The sequence below is a fragment of the Liolophura sinensis genome, chromosome 10, assembly GCF_032854445.1.
Source record: "Liolophura sinensis isolate JHLJ2023 chromosome 10, CUHK_Ljap_v2, whole genome shotgun sequence".
NCBI classification, from domain to species: domain Eukaryota; kingdom Metazoa; phylum Mollusca; class Polyplacophora; order Chitonida; family Chitonidae; genus Liolophura; species Liolophura sinensis.
The window spans coordinates 7965929-7984085 of NC_088304.1; the positions used below are offsets into that span (position 1 = coordinate 7965929).

Consider the following 18157-nt stretch of genomic DNA (forward strand, 5'->3'; position numbering starts at 1 on the left):
ATACTGGGTGTAGAGATCAATGGAAATCTGGGTACGACACAATTAAGTAACGACGTTCGTGTGTGTCACTCTTGACACACCGTTTACAGATTACCACCATGGATCCATATGCCTGGCCTTAAAAATGTGATATATTTTTAACCTTGGAGCGAAATTTGAAACTTTTGTTTAACGTAATTACATGTAACAGTCAGAGGTCCCAGGGTGGGAGCAGCGTAGCGTGACAAGGTTCGTCCTTTTAGAGGCCAACCTGCGTGACCTGGTGAGTCCTTTATGGCCGTAGCAGACGAAATTTGATGGAGTGTGGCGGAAAAGTCAATGTTGGAAAAACACATAGTTCACAAAGGAGAGTATTGGCCTCTTCTGGATGTCAATAGCCCTGGTCATGGTTCTTCATTAACTGGGCTAAACATGCGTCTTTCTTGTAGATGGCTTTAGGGACAATCGCGAATAATAATGAAGTGGAAATGAGTTCATATCGATGTCTTGTATGGGAAGTCTTTTCACAAAGCTGGTGGCAGTTTTCTTTCTTCACTTAATCCCGTATTGAAGAGACTTTTGTTTGCTGACAAAGGCCTTTTAAGGCCGTGGTGTTTGACTAGGTTTGTCTGTCTGACCTCGAAAATTCCATCGGCATAAACGGAGCCGTGAGCGTCGGAACAGTTTTGGCCTGGTATTAATTATTTTTTTTTGGTATATAACACATTTTCGGCTTGCAGACGATCTCGTCAACAACAACGTACACCAGGGCTGTTGTTCATGACAACCCTTTTGCTTTGATCGGATCTTGTGCGGTTTTGATTCACGACTCTTGCAAGATACAGGGGGTCTTTTAGAGTGAAGATTTTCAGAATCTGAACGGTCAAGAGAAGCGGAATTTAAAGAAAGGGTGTGGTAAGCGGAAGTGTCCAGCATTTGGCAAACCATTTCCACAAGCGGATATTATTTAACCATATTTATTTTTATTGGACGAAGATGTCAGAATCGTCCGTAAACACCAGTGTTAGTCAGCTGAAAAGAACCTCTGGTCACAATATTGATGTGAAAGCAAAGGACGGCAAGAGGAATGAAGATGTGTCATCCCCACACTCAGACATGCCAGACAAAATTGACGCTGACTCAGCCAAGTCGACTTTTTCGGGAAAGATAACTTTTGGGTAAGCTAATGTTAGTATTTGATAGTGGTTTTACTCATTATAATCATGTTTTTTTTTTCCATTCTTTATTTGTGTTTTGCCTCTTTATAATGTCATCTCCATTGCCTAAACTTTAAAAGCAAATATTTTTTTGCAGGACAGAGCAGCACTGCTGATACTTGATACATATTTTATGACATAGGTATAGATTTTTGAATTAATAAATTCAAAAATAATTATAATCATAATAATGATACCTCCGCATCAATGTTTAAAATATTTCTGTTTAATAATACCAAGGTTCTGTGATGAGAAATAATAATAAGTTTTTAATAAACCTGTTTATGTTTTTTAAATCCCTTGAACAGAACATATTGTGGTCAGCTGTCCAGGCCATGGCGATCACGTCCACCTTACATACATGTACATATATTAGGTTATATAATGTCTGAGTTTTCAAGTGATGGCCTCCTGCAGTTTGTTGGTCCTTTCCTCCAATGTGTGCACCTGTGTACATGTAGTGATATATATATGTATATATACATATTCCATGTTCAGGTGCAACTACTGGTTGACCCATTTCAGTATAATGGCCCTGGCGGCCCTGGCGGCCCTGGCGGCCCTGGCGGCCCTGGCATTCTAAGGATTCCTTTGTTGTCATATGACTGAAAACTTGTTAAGTACAACGTTAAACCCCTAGCACTCACTCACTCACTTACTTCATGTTCATGAGTTGGATGGGGTGACCAGTCTTTCTCTTACACCTTTTTTTGTTTTGAAAAAATCAGATAATGGACCAAAAGTGCATTGAAATGATTTTAGGCGGAGTAAACTGTTATAAGTAGAATATTAGAGAATAAATCACTTTCAAGCTGCAAAACAAGCTAACCATGCCAGAAAGTAAAATTCCATTTGATTGCCATTTGAAGTTTGCCCTGTTGAGTATTTGGAAAAGGTCTTTGAGTAAAGGAGAACAGTAGTTGCTAGACAATGTAGAGAACACTGATGGTAGACACATGTCCAGTCACTGATGCATGGCCATATAATTTAAATCATAACATTTCATATTAATTTCTTTAAAAGTTTCTCTTCTCTTGTAAAATACTAGTAGAACATGCCATATTATTTTAGGCATCCCTTTGAATGAAAGGTGTTTTGTAAAAAGAAAATAGCAACCATAATACATCACAGTGGCAACAACAAAAAAAACAGAAGAATTCCATCACTGTTGAGTATAAGTGTATACACAATAACTTCTGTATAATTATCTACCATGAACAAATTGCAATATTTCTTAAAGGCAGCAATATTGACTTGTTAATCCTAATTTGGACTTACTTTTGCAGTTATTTTGGACTGGCACCATTTCATTTGGTTACCATAAACTTCTTATAAAGTGTATGAAATTTGCTAAATTTGTGGCTGAAATGACTTAGTTAAGACATTCTTCAAACCCCTGTTTATGTATTTATAATATATATTTTTAGTACACTTGACCTGGAACATACTTTAGTTTAATGAAAAATAGCGAAACATATACTGTTGGTTTGAAATTTGTCTTAAAATATTTACTGCTGGTGTTTATCTTGTATAAGACAAAATTTCTTTTTTTGTTCCTTCCTAAAACCTGTCAATAACTTGTCATACATGTTAAGTTATTGGACCCAAAAATATACAAGGGAGTTACAAGAAGCTAAGTATGTTTATTTATTTATCTGATTGGTGTTTTACATCGTGCTCAAGAATATTGGAGTTGTAGCACTATGGTGGGAGGGAAACTCAGGTCCATCCACACTCAACCACCTCGGTCATGGAGGCCACTCAACCAAATAAGGGGCCATGTTGTACATGTTATAACCCTTGCAATCTTTGACACCTGTTCTAAATCTCATGGCCAGGCCTGTGAAGATGTATATGTTGTTACATTTTATGTGTAGATCATATAGCAGAATTAATGCTAGAATAGGGTATGTGTGTTGCCGTGGCAAAAGGTGTGACGTGTACTGCATGGGAGAGCACGCAACCTGCATGTAAATAGAATGGCTAATACAGGCACATGCATGGATTTGTAAACTGACGTGGCCTGTATAAACAGGTAGATGTGTTAAACATTAACTGTGATCAACAAATGCAATGGCGTTTTGATCATAATTACTGATGCCCATACACCATTAAGGAAAAGCACTCCAGCACAGAAGTTATGTATAGTACAGTCACAAGTCAGACTGGGTTGGTAATGGTGGATAGCCTGGTCAAATATTAGCACTTAGGGGATTGCTGGCCAAAGATAAATTAATGGGTGGCCGTGTGATATATGATGATTTGACAGTATTCTGCTTGTTTGCTAACGTGTGCTCTGTGGCATTTGCTTTGAATAAACATAATTTGTAAATTAATTGACCACTGCATTTTCCATGACATAGGATCAACCTCTTTTTATGGACAGCAATTGTTACATGCACATTGAGCTGACTGTCAGTAATAACTTACTGTAACAGTGTAATAACAATCAATTTATCATGTCATATTTTTGATATAGTGAGGTCAAGTCCAGCTCATGCTTAAGAGATGTTAAGAGATTGGATATCTGTGTGAAATATTGATACGATTTTTGACCACAAAAAAAAAAAAAATCAAAAGTTTGACCACAAGCTGACTGGTAGATGGACATACATGCATGTGCCCAGGATGTTATAGTGGCATGTAGCTGATTGTCATAGTTATGATTATTCTGATGTAGCAATTGTTGTTGATTAAGTAGAATTAAAATTGTTGTCTTAATTACAAAGGCTTGATTGATTGATTGCATGATGAGTGTTTTGATAATGGCATACTCATAAATGTTTCCCTTGTCGCATATGTATCGATGCATAAGGAACGACAAACTTTGCTGGTCAGATGAACTTGGGATTTACATGTATTCCAGTACTTCCATGACACTATACTCTATTTCACAACACATACTCAAACACAATTTTTACAGAATATCATATCTCTTATATGACACCATGGCTCTCAGGTTCATGGGTGGAGTAAGCTCTGTGGAGAATTTTCTGCAGGGTATAAAACCAGTGGCTGTTGGCAAGTAAATGACAGTATTGTAGTATTCAGTGTTTCGAATATATTTTGTGTACTTATTTAAAGAAATTTTTTTCTCATAGAAGAAACATGACAGAAATATTCAGAGCTGGATATATGGTTTTCATAAATGGCTGATTGTGATAATGAGTGCAAAGTTTTATTCAGTATAATGACTAATTTGTGTTGATTTGCAGGAGCTTGACAACCCTCTCATCCACAGTAACCAATGAAACCGATGATGATGACCATCTTAACGTTGTTCTCAGGTATGTCTTGTACAAGTATATATCAGATTTATTAGAATAAATCATTTATTGTAAGTCATAATAATCATAGAAACCTTCAGTAATTTGAAAATGAACATTTGCAAAGCACTTTCGGTGTACTGTTTCACATTCAAAAATTTCATACATGGATTTTTTTTTTTTTTTGATTGGTGCTTTACGCCGTACTCAAGAATATTTCACTTATACGACGGCGGCCAGCATTATGGTGGGTGGAAACCAGGCAGAGCCCGGCGGAAACCCACGACCATCCGCAGGTTGCTGGCAGACCTTCCCACGTACGGCCGGAGAGGAAGCCAGCATGAGCTGGTCTTGAACTCACAGCGACCGCATTGGTGAGAGGCTTCTGGGTCACTACGCTGCGCTAGCGCGCTAACCGACTGAGCCACGGAGGCCCCCTCATACATGGAAATATCAGTAGGATAACACATAATTGTAAAGGGAAAGAAGCAAGAGATATATGGCATTCCCCAAAGTCATTAAACCAACATCATGTGGAATGGTTGAAGGATTTCATCAACTGGGTCACACCAGGATTTGAACTTGGGTCCAGTACTCTACCAACTGAGCTAAAGGGAAATTCCCTCTAGCTACTGCTGGTATAAGCACTGGAAAGCTACTCCCGTTTCACAGGCATAGTACACATGTTATTTTCAAGAGTGATTGATTGATTGATAAACTTTATTTACAGATGGTTGATAACCTCCGTCAGCACACTGTTGATCTTAACTGAGGGCCTCTCACTCCCACATCCATTCACTCACAGTTCAAACTTATCCATAAAGTAATTTATAAATTAAGGTTAACCCCTCCCCCCCCCCTCAAAAAAAAAAACAGAGTAGTAGTTAGGACAAGTATGTAATACATTAGTGTGACAGTGAGAAAGAAAACAGAACGACCACCAGTATGATAGAAGGAACAGATGAAGGCACCATTAAAGTGGGATATGATACAGTCATTGCATGGCTATGTGTACGTGTGTACAAATTGTACATGTCCATGTATAGATATGCACAGAGTTATCCTGCAGGATGAAATACAGTGTGTAAAATGTTTGTTTCTCAAATATTCTTTGCCATTTGTGTAATGAATTTTAGTACAATAATTTCCCTTTGTGCCCTTTATCTGTAATCCTGAATGGGTGAAGCATTCTTGAATAATTAATGCATGTACATGTAATTAGCCCCCAATCAAATGAATTAATTAATGAAGAAGTGAAGAAATTATGTTGTGCACATGAAAGATCCATGGAAATTGAACTTTTTAGAAGAACTGTACTCCTAGAAATGAAAAGGGCCTAATCTAGCTTCCCAAAGGGCAGTCACTGATGGCCTCACACTGATATGACTGCAATATTGTCGATGTAGTGTTAATCTATCATCATTTGTTCAATCAAAGGCATCCAATGAAAGTGAATCTCTGTTTTTGATACATTTATATACATGTAATTGGCTCTTATCAGACCATCTGTAAACCTTCAACGCAGTAATAATTAGAAACATTCTTTTGTCAGTAGTCGTTGTCAGAACAAGTAAATGAAACAAGGGGATACACTTTTTTTCATGGTACATGTTCCTTGGGCTGAGAATCAAGGAGCTTTGTGTACTAGCATCGACTAATTGAACACTGAGAAAAAGTGCAGTAGACACTGCTAAAGTAAACTCTGACTAAATGAAGACATGAAAGAATCATATACATGCATGCCTTAGTTTTGATTTTACTGTCAGGATTTCCTTTGATTCACTTTAATTGTTTGTAACTTCCTCTTAATGTTCGGGTTATTTATTTATTTGATTTGCGGGTGTTTTATGCCTTACTCAGGAATATTTCGCTTATACAGTTCGATGACAAATGCTCTTTATTTCTTTATTTCGTTGATGGGTCTTTTATGCCGTATTCAGGGATATTTCCCTTACGCGTGTACGATAGCGGCCAGAATTATGGTGGGAGGAAACCGAGTAGAGGGAAGGAAACGCACAACCATCCGCAGGCTGCTGGCTTTCCCACGTATGTACTACCAGGGGAGGCAACCAGCATGAACTCACAACAACCTAATTGGTCAGATGCTCCTGGGTCATTGTTCCGCGCAGGAGAAAGATATCAGTATGCCTCTGTTTACGTGCATTGAATGAACATGAATTTAGCTGTACATGTATGGCATTGGCGAATACGGGTATATATATAAATACACAGGGTGGAGCAAAAGTCTAGACCCCATAGGCAATTTACTATATAGTTTACAGTTTACAATAATTGTTTGAACTGACTTCTACCTTCCTCCAAACACTTTCTTACTCGGGAGACACATGATCTTTGCACATTTTGAGGCATATAGAGTCATTCCCTGTTATGTTTTCAATTTCTTGTGTGATTGTATCTTTTAGTGCTTGTAATGTTCTTGGTTTGTTAGCATAAACCACTGCTACAAAAGCATAAGTTCTACTCTTTCTGGAATTGTTAGCTTCTCTGCCATGGGTAACAATCTGAAAGAAAATAAATAAAATTATACATGATGTTTAAATTAAATGATCAAAATTATCTTAAAAATAAATGAAAACAAATTCTATAGTAAATTGCCTATGAGTCCAGACTTTTGCCCCACCCTGTATATAGTTGTGGGATGATGATGGTTTATGCATTTCCCTAAGTACTCTCTTTGAAGGAAAAGAAAGCTAAAATATGAAGTAAAGTTCATCATAAAGACAACCGAAAACTATGCGTTTATTTTTTCACATTGTTTTGGAGAGTGTTGAAAGGCATTCAAATATTTGAAAACTATTTGTTTATTTAAAAAAGGAAAGAATTTTTGGGAACATTATTTCAGTAATCTTTCACTCATGGGTAAAAAGAGTTATTCCAACATTCAGTGTGGTGATTAGAGTTGGATAAACTCCCTGTGATGTCAGAGTTCTTAACCTCTAATAGTATGGTCCTTAAAGCCCACCTTAGAAGTCAGGTGTTTGAGTGACTTTAGCTCTTTTCACAAATATCTAAAAAAAATAAATGAAAGTATCTTTGTGCCTAGTTTTAAGTGGTTTTTACTCCATGATGTCTGCTTCGATTTTTAGAGGTCTTTTCCTTTAAGTATACACAGTGTATGTGCTTATATAGATGTATGTGTATGCATACAACATGTACAGGCCCGCTCCTATAAGCCTTTCAACATTCATAGGCTTGCTTTGTTTTAATATGTCACAACCCACTAGAAATACATGTGTCAGTAAGTGGCCAATAACTGTCAGAATGGATGGTTTAAATTTATGACCTCTTTGTGAAATTTGTTATGGCTCGAATCTGATACACTTGTACTTGGCTGTACCATGTGATCACAAGACGGGAATTTGGCTCAATGTGTGCTCAAGAAGAGGAATGCCTGTCAGTCAGAGTATATGGATTAGCGTGTTCATGGAATGTGTCGTATGAATGAATGGCCAGGCATTATGAATACGTGTGCTGAAACTTAACTTTTTAAGATAACTTTTATGATGGCAAGTGACTTTCAGCAACAAAAAAAAACATGTGACGTACTTCCAGAGAAAGCTTTCTCGTTCAAATGGTATGGTACTACCTAGTGATGAATGGGCATTGAAATAAAATGCTGTGGGAAATTTTCTTTCCCATAAGGGCAACCATCTGGGACAGCGTGCTTGATCACATATATTTAACTTGCCCTGCTCTGACTGAGTTAAGATCCACTGCAGCACCGAGCAGGCAGACTCATTCATAAAGTATTAATTGGTCTTACCGTAGCTTGCCAAGTTCAGGTATATAGCATGCTCAGATCCAGTTCTGGTGACTGGCATCCACAGTGTGGCTTTGTAATGAGGATGAATTATCCAGTTCCTGATGAGGGGCAGTGCATGGTTTGCCCTGCAGCCACTCCACCCTAAAACCTGACCTCCATTGGGCATATACAATTGTATATATGCAAATTGTTTCCTATGCAGTGCTTAATACCAATCAAGTAAAAAAAATACTATATATTTATTTCATTCAAAGTTTATCTTTTTCCAAAGGGAAAATTTTGCTTTATTCTGATTGACTCGTCCACTATATACTATATTATAAAACAGATTGATGTGCCGATGATAAACAAATTGTTACATGCAGATTTTTATGCACATAAAGGCGTTACAATGATACTTTTGATTCCAACCCTTAAGCTCTTCAGAATGGTGCCCTTGACTAAAATTGAGGTCATCCAATGTGTTTCAAAGTTGTCAAATAAATTAGATCCCATTTGTATCAGTGTACAACAACATGGAAGTGGATAAAATACAACAATCATTTAGGAATCCAAAATAAAAATTTATTATGAATATTTGCATGGTAAAAAGTCATCTTTGAGATAAATTCGAGATAGTCATTTTTATTTTGAGCTCTTAAAACAAGAGTGGAACTGGCTTCCTCTCCTGTCGTACGTGGGAAGGTCTGCCAGCAACCTGCAGATGGTCGTGGGTTTCCCCCAGGGCTCTGTCTGGTTTCCACCCACCATAATTCTGGCCGTCATCGTATAAGGGAAATATTCTTGAGTTCGGCATGAAACATGAACCAGATAAATAGATGGACTAAAACAAGTGAATGACCAAACATTTTGACCCCTGATGTACATGTGTGTAAATTTAAACTCTTATGAATATTAAGTACATTAATATTAAACATTTTGTGACTGATATGCTGCTACATTTGAGCAGAGAGAAGGGTAAAACTGAGTGGAGCATATACTGTTGTTATCTCATCAAATGTTACCTCAATGTTTGCTGACAGTGTACATGTAGTTACTTGTGCAAACACCCTTCTATTGACTTTTACCCCGTAATGCCATTAATTCGACTGATCCCGATCAGACAGTGTGTTGGAAGTAAATTCCCTGTCTGCTGATTTGTTGACACGTTGTTTCCAGTGCAGATAGACTGACAATTAACTTAGTCTCATGTGCATACATTTGCTTGAGGATGGGATTTTGATGCGAGCTAGCTCTGTCGCCGTTTCGATTTTGTAAAGAGTGGAAAAGTAATTTACAGGACAAAGCCTGCATGTAGCTTCCATTTTACACACATATGCTGTGAGAATATATTTAATATACATACATGTACATTTGATCCAGGATTTCTTCCTGTCCAGGTAATATATTGTCTTCATTAGCATTCATTTACAAATTGAATTTGTTTGCTTGTTTATTTGATTACATGGTGTTTTGTGGCATGCTGAAGAATATATTTCATATATATCCGTGTCCAGCATGATGGTGGCAGAGGCTTGGTGGTGGAAAGCTGTGACCATCCTCAGGTTACAAATTGCATATAATATGCTTATAAAGTACATGACATGTACAAATATTTGTAGACCCTGTTCCCCTCTTGACTCCCCAACCATCCATCATCTTCCAATTCACACAAATGTTCTTCAGTACTGCTATACAAATGCTGCTATGCTGCAAGAATGACAGCTTTTTGTAACACACTCAGTTGGTTAGCGCGCTAGCGCAGCATAATGACCAAGACGGCTCTCACCAATGCAGTCGCTGTGAGTTCAAGTCCAGCTCATGCTGGCTTCCTCTCCGGCTGTATGTGGGAAGGTCTGGCATCAACCTGGGGATGGTCGTGGGTTTCCCCCGGGCTCTCCTTGGATCTCTCACACCATAATGCTGGCCGCTGTCGTATAAGTGAAATATTCTTGAATACAGCATAAAACACCGATGAAATAAATAAATTATGACGTTGGTGACAATGCTTTACAAGTAGTAAATGTACAGCTAAAACGACGTGCTCGTCAATGTATGCCGTCATGTTTATCTTAATTAATATCATCCAGTTATCACGTTAGAGCATTCACATGTTAAACATATACATATTTGATCCTATGTGTATACATATCACTGCCATAGCTTACTACTTGGCCCGTCATGCAACAACAGCTGGCTTTTATGGGTCTGTTTATATACTGTAATATAAGGCTGCATATACTGTATCATTTCATCAATTTAAAAATTTGGCATTTTTCAAGGGGTAAATTTTGCCTGATTCTGACTAATTGGTCCACCTCATATAGTGTCACCTAACAGTTTTATGGAAAAGTTTAATTAACTTCTTATCAGAAAAACTAATGTGTTGGCATCAAAAGTATCATTGTAAGGGCTTTACAGTTTGTACATACCAGACTATATTTGTCAGCAGCAGCAAAACAAGGGTAAATATGTCCAAACCAGGCATCTCAATTGAAAAAAGAGAAATGAAAATGACATGAGTATAATCAATCAACAGTTGCAGTTTGTGCTTTACCAGATGTAGAGATTGAGTCAGAATTTGAAGTCTTATTTCAAATTTTCTGCTATTCTCTCTATCTGTTCAGTGTTAATTTTGTCAGAATAGAGCATCTCAAAGATACTCAACCTACGATTTAATCCCTGCATACTGTATATGAATTCTCCATTTCTGTATTATTCAACTCTCAAGGGGCATTATCATGACTACATTTGTGTTTTTAATTTTTATGGCCATGCTAGTGATGAACAAAATGACAAAAAAACACTTTGTACATGATCCATCATCAGATAGTCGGGTGTAGTGGCAAACCGCAAAATGGCAATAATGTGACATGGTACATACAGGTAGCAAGTTACAAAAATGTGAAAAGCACACAAAAGCATGGAACTGAGTTACATTCAGATAGTCACCGGTGTGAAACATTAACACGGCTTACAATTCAGAGTTCAAAAGGAACACAAAGGGTATGTACAGAATAAAATTCACGGTAGTGAAATATGAGTATAGAACAAAAGCAACCAGAAGCTTGAAGACACAGTGGATGCATGTTTTTTGTTGTTTTGTTCATCACAAGCATTGTGGAACCTGCCCATACTCATAAAAATCATCAGGAAGTGGCCGAGGAAGAGGAATTTCTTGACTGAAAAAAAAAAAAAAAAACAACAACAAAACATTTGAATAATAAGTTCATTAAACCAAAAACAAAGTACACTGTACATGTACATTCATGACATTCTGCTAATTTGTCATAAGATCACATTCTTTTGGTATTCTAAAATGTACCAGTGCATGGTACTTTGAAAATAAAATATGTCCTCTGTTTCTGGTTGCTTCATTAGTTGGTTTCAACCCATTGGGCTAACATCATGAGCATGGGTGTTCAGATGATATTATTCAAAGTATGAATAAGATTTAACCAATTATAATAAGGGACCTTCGTGGCCGAGTGGTTAGCTTTGCCGGTGTGTTGCAATCACCCTTTCACCAATACAATTGCTGTGAGTTTAAGTCCAGCGTCCTCTACAATCATTCAAATGTGGGAAGGTCTGGGTTCCCCTTGGGCACTGCCAGATTTCCCCCCACCATGATACTGGCCATCTGCATGTAAGTGAAATATTCTTGAGTACAAAGTAAAACATCAAACAAATAATTCAAATAGTGAGCCAGGTTTAATATAGAGGTGTCCCGTCAGCCTATTATATCCCTAACTTTACACCAGGGACCACATGTATCCAAATTAATAGTCAAATGCTTGCTCTTTATCTTGTGTTTCGTTGTCCTCATTGTTTTTCTGCGTTTCATAGACACGTACAGTAGTATATCTACCTTCATTTTTTGCACTGATTTTAGAGTCCGTCCTCTCAGCAGTCAAGAAATAGCCAGGAGAGATGTGATCATGTGTACTTTCCCTGGACAAGGTGCTGTCGCGGTGAGTCTTGATCATTACTACACGTACCAACTGGCCTTTCCATATTGCATCTGTTAGAATTGGAAATTCCACAACAGATAATGCATGTACATGTATTGAACCTTTTTCTCACGTACATACGTCAAGCGACAGAAGAGCTGAATTAGTTTGTATTTCAAAGGAACACTGTGGAGACAGGATTATAGCAGGTTCAGGTGGTTGTGTCAGAGACAGCTGCGATTCCTGGGTGGAATGTGGACATTTTGCCTGCATGGTCTACCTGACCAATTATTCATCAATCAGGGGTGAGAAAAAATAGACCCTGAGGTAATTCAGATCATGGGTTAGTCTCACTGTTGGGTCGGAGGTTTCTCGGGGGATTATTTAGTCAGCCTCTAACAGTCCTGATAGACCGGGAATAATTTGTAGTCTCACTTTAATGGTAAGTCTTGGGTTTCAAGTTTTCCCTGATTTATTATGCAAGCTTCCCTGATTTTTTGACACATTAGATCATGATGATGTAAAGTTTTTTTATGACATCTCACTGGATTTCATGGTTATGTGTACTTTTTTGTTGTTTGATTGTTGGTTAAGGCTTAACTTAGGAATTTCCATTCACCAATTACACTTTTGGGCTTTTCTTGGCGAAACAGCTAGTCTGAGTGACTCAAAAATTCTTGTTTACTCAGTGTATGTTGGAACATTACTTATGCCACAGGATAACTTATGAAAAGGTGATCCCGTACTCAACTCAGAATTTTCCAGTTACATAATTATTATGGTAGCAAGGTTTTAGGAATTGGGGTAAACGGCCTACCCATAACAAGTTACTGTTTGGAGAGGGTTTATATTCCATCCTTGTGGGTAAAGGATTTTCTTCTGTAATTGGACATCGATGTATCCTACCATCCCTTCTCATGACAGTATCAAGTATTGTATGCCCATTGGCTACTGGAGGAACTGTAGGCAATTTACTCCGCATCCTTCTGTCCTGATGAAACAGTTTTCTGGAGGTTTTTTGAAAAAGGTGTTCATGTTGAATTGTAAATTAATTAGTACATTTTCTTGGCTTTCTGGACTTTCTTCAGAAATGGTCTAATTGAAGCTTTGGTACGATAGATGGCTTCAATATGACGACTTATAAAGCACTTTTGAGTTTCTGTCCATGTCATTCATTTTTCTCAAAATTTTACCCATTTATGCCCTGTTTTCGGATTTTTTCGGAAGTGGTCCATCATATTGAATTGAAACTTGGTTTGTGGATTAACCATGACAGTTTCAAACTGTTTCAATTATTTTTGACAAATTTGTGGCGTAGCAAGAAAACCCTTGACAGTAGTCCAGTCTGAAGATTGAAGCCCTGGACAAGTGTTCAGCCTGATGAAACCCGGTGCAATAGTTCAGTCCGAGGATAAAAACCCTGGACAATAGTCCAAACCCAGTGCAATAGTTCAGTCTGAGGATAGAAACCCTGAACAATAGTCTGGTCTGAGCATGGAAACCCTGGGCAAAATTCCCAGCCTGCACATGTACATGTAAACCCTGGACGATAGTCCAGCATGAGGATGGAAACCCTGAACAGTTGTCCAGTCTGAGTATGAATAACCTGGACAATAATCCAGCCTGAGCATGGAAACCTTAGACAATAAACCAGTTTGAGCATGGAAACTCTGGACAATAGGGCACTCTGAGCATGAAAGCCTTGGACAATTATCCAGCTTGAGCACGCAAACCTGGACAATAATACAGCCTGAGCATGGAAACCATGGACAATAGAGGAATGGTTCCAAGAGACAGTTTGGTTTCAGTGTTATGTTTGTCTTCGTGTAGGTGGAGAGTAATGAATCCAAGAGATAGTTTGGTTTCAGTGTGGTGCTTGTCTTTGTATAGGTGAAGAGTAATGGATCCAAGAGACAGTTTGGTTTCAGCATGGTGTTTTTGTATAGGTGGAGAATAATGGATCCAAGAGACAGTTTGGTTTCAATGTGGCCTCTGTCTTTGTACATGTGGAGAGTAATGGATCCAGAAGACAGTTTGGTTTCAAGTGAGTGAGGGAGTGCTTGGCGTTTAACAGCGTACATAACAATTTTTCTGTCATACGATGACAAAAGAGTACATAGAGTGTAAGTAATGTGCCCCCTTGTTGCAGGACAGATTTCCATCATTCTTTTATCTAATGCTGCTTCACTCAGATGACTTACCAAAGGCAAGTAAGCCACCTCACACAAGCCATTATACTGATATGGGTTAACCCGTCGTTGTTCCCTTTAATGCTGAGCTCCAAGTGAAGAAGCTACAACTTCCTCTTTTAAGGTCTTAAGTGTGACCCGACGCAGGATTGACCCTGGATCTACCACCCCCAAAGCAGATGCCCTACCAAATGAGCCATCAGAGCCGGTCAGTTTGGTGCTTGTCTTTGTATAGATGGAAAGTAATGAATCCAAGAGACATTTTGGTTTCAATGTGGTGTTTGCCTTTGTATAGGTGGAGAGTAATGGATCCAAGAGACAGTTTGGTTTCAGTGTGGTGTTTGCCTTTGCACAGGTGGAGAGTAATGGATCCAAGAGACAGTTTGGTTTCAGTGTGGTGTTTGCCTTTGTACAGGTGGAGAGTAATGAATCCAAGAGACAGTTTGGTTTGAATGTGATGATTGCCTTGTACAGGTGGAGAGTAATGGATCCAAGAGGCAGTTTGGTTTCAGTGTGGTGTTTGCCTTTGTACAGGTGGAAAGTAATGAATCCAGGAGACAGTTTGGTTTGAATGTGGTGATTGCCTTGTACGGGTGGAGAGTAATGGATCCAAGAGGCAGTTTGGTTTCATTGAGGTGTTTGCCTTTGTACATGTGGAGAGTGATGGATCCAAAATGCAGTCTGGTTTCAGTGTGATGTTTGCCTTTGTACAGGCGGAGAGTAATGGATCCAAGAGACAGTTTGGTTTCAGTGTGGTGTTTGCCATTGCACAGGTGGAGAGTAATGGATCCAAGAGACAGTTTGGTTTCAGTGTGGTGTTTGTACAGGTGGAGAGTAATGGATCCAAGAGACAGTTTGGTTTGAATGTGGTGATTGCCTTTGTACAGGTGGAGAGTAATGGATCCAAGAGACATTTTAGTTTCAGTGTGGTGTTTGTACAGGTGGAGAGTAATGGATCCAAGAAACAGTTTGGTTTCAGTCTGGTGTTTGTACAGGTGGAGAGTTATGGATCCAAGAGACAGTTTGGTTTGAATGTGGTGATTGCCTTTGTACAGGTGGAGAGTTATGGATCCGAGAGGCAGTTTGGTTTGAATGTGGTGTTTGCCTTTGTACATGTGGAGAGTAATGGATCCAAGAGGCAGTTTGGTTTCATTAAGGCATTTGCCTTTGTACATGTGGAGAGTAAGTGATCCAAGAGGCAGTTTTGTTTCAATGTGGTGTTTGTCTTTGTACAGGTAGAGAGTAATGGATCCAAGAGGCAGTTTGGTTTCAATGTGGTGTTTGCCTTTGTACAGGTGGAGAGTAATGGATCCAAGAGACAGTTTGGTTTCAATGTGGTGTTTGAACCTGAAGCCTCACAGGAAGATGTGTTTTATCATTCGGGGATCAAGAGACTGATAGACATGGCTGTTAATGGGTAAGTATTACTTATTAATAATTCAATCTGTATTGTATTGTGATTTTTGTGTGCCCCACATTAAGGGTAATTAAATGACAAACCAACAAAGCTTTATAAAACAGACAGAGACAGGTTTTTTTTTTATTAAAGCTGCCCTGTTTTAGTTCTTCTGTATTTCCAATTAGTGAATAATTGTCGTCAGGAGAAAACATAATGGTTGTCAAACTTAGGTCTACATATACATGTGCATGAGTTTGAAGCTTGAGATTCTTGTATTCAAATACAGTAAACATGTCACCAGATCATCAAGAGCTGTGAATTAACTTTAAGCATACATGTGTTAACTGGATTGATAATTTGTCCTCTGACGAAATTGTGTGTGACGAAGTGTGTTAATAAAAAGAAACTGATGTGACATTCAGGGTACATGCATGAACATGTATCAGTCCAACACTGGATATTATAACTGTGAACAATTTTGGAAAGGTCTTGTCACATGTTTGTATGGGCATGGCCATGGTAGTACATGGGTGTCGTGTTTGCTGTGTTTACATGTGATTGCAGATATTCTTGTACAGCGTTTGCCTTTGGGCAGACAGGTTCTGGGAAAACTCATACAATGACAGGCCCACCCCAGCAGGTGAGATTAGCCAGGTCATATTCGTACCTGTTACAATTCTATCGCCATCACACCCCATCCCATCCCACCACATCCCACCCCATGTAGAACAAGGGTAGGTAACATCAGGACAAACAGAGATAAAATGAAAAATTTACGAATCAAGTCAGAAGGGACTGAGAATCAAGTAACATAAACCAAGCCCATAGGCACTGCGATTTTTTTTTTACAAAAAGTTTACTAACAAAATTCAGGGAAACTCCCTTTGAATGCTGGTGTTATCTGACCCTGTTTTACGTAGCCAGTTGGAGATTCTGCAGTGGAAGGGAGGTAGAACAGCTGATTCTCTATTTTTAACATGAGTGGCTGGGACTCACCTGGCAGTAACACTAACACTGATTAATATACAGGAACTATTACAAGTATTAAATCATATAGTAACACAGTAAGCAGTATCTGAGTTCCACGAAAATCTCACGAGAGACACAAGTTTTTTAAAGTATTGTTACCAGGTTTAAGAAAGGCTTATAACTTTACACTAGCTTTGTCTGGATAACAGTTACATGGTTTCATCATTCATATATTTTAGATGTTTATCTTTCAGTGCATTTTGAGAAGACAATAGATTGGGTAGAGTACATTTGTGTCATAGATCCAAAGGAAATTCAGTATTGCTTATTAGTGATGTTTGGTAGAATTTACTCTGCGTATAGTGTCAGATATTTAACATGTATCATCTATGCACAGTAGCCGAGCTCTTAACTATTCTCCAAAGTAATTCAAGCTTAAATTATTTACCTTATTTGGTGTCTACATGTGTTTGTGAACATAAATGCACATTAAAAATCAAGAAACTTATTAATTATTTGCATGTACTTGTCAGTGGTTTTTACCATAACAAAGATCCTGTTTTCAACATGTTTAAGGTGAACTGCAACAGTTTCAAGTTTCTCAAAAGTTGTTGTCAGCAGTAAATCAATTGCCTTTTTGTTTGTGTTACTGTGGCGGTTTTCTTGCTGAAAATAATTCATGATTTAATTTTAATATAAATAATCTCTGTAATTGTGCAGTGTAACGTGGTAGAAAAAATGTCCATCACTTATCTGTATATAATTTTGAAGCGTTGTGATGTCATTGGTGGTCCGACACCCCACCATCAGTGTTTAAAAACATGATATACTTTCTGACACCGTTGACCATTAAGCTGTAAATTTGAATCGTGTATGTAAAATAGTGGAAATTTGTAAGCAGTCATCACCATGTGTAATTTAGCGCTGATAACTTTCATTTTCAGATCAAAAACCTTTGCAGTTCACCTTAATGAAAGATTTTGTTTGAATATATTAAAGTTGGAGTGGCTTGTTTCAAGCAAAGAATATGAAACTTGGAAATATTATTTTGATATAGGGTTAATTACATGTAAATGTATATGTGATATTAACAAAACTGACAAAGCTTTGTTTCTAATCTTGGAGTGGCTTTAAAGGTTTGCATATAATTAAAAATGTTTGTTTTCTTTTGGGCTGATCATACATACGTGTGCATTAGGTTTTGGTAAGAACGTATTCTAGTATATGCATCTGTTGTGTTCTCTGTAACTTGAGCACCACCGTGGTAATCATAACATGTCCATGTCGTCAGTCTGTTATATTACATGCATTTGTTATCTTCTCTGCTGTATTCGTTGTGTTGGCATGCTCTGGGTGTTTAATGCTCTTGATATGCAGTCTGTGACTAGCTGTGTACTATCTGTGTTTGCATGTATTATGTTACAT

At 38.1% G+C, this 18157-nt stretch overlaps 1 protein-coding gene across 1 annotated transcript in view; it reads left to right on the forward strand.

Annotated features, from left to right (window-relative positions):
- The first annotated feature begins 623 nt into the window (after positions 1-623).
- Positions 624-18157, forward strand: part of LOC135476213 (kinesin-like protein KIF12) — a 47010-nt gene continuing 29476 nt past the window's right edge. Inside the window, exons 1-5 of the mRNA XM_064756158.1 lie at positions 624-1157; positions 4412-4483; positions 12118-12196; positions 15660-15781; positions 16328-16403. Of these exons, the coding sequence (XP_064612228.1) occupies positions 976-1157; positions 4412-4483; positions 12118-12196; positions 15660-15781; positions 16328-16403 (531 nt within the window). The 5' untranslated portion in view covers positions 624-975. The remainder of the gene's footprint in view (positions 1158-4411; positions 4484-12117; positions 12197-15659; positions 15782-16327; positions 16404-18157) is intronic.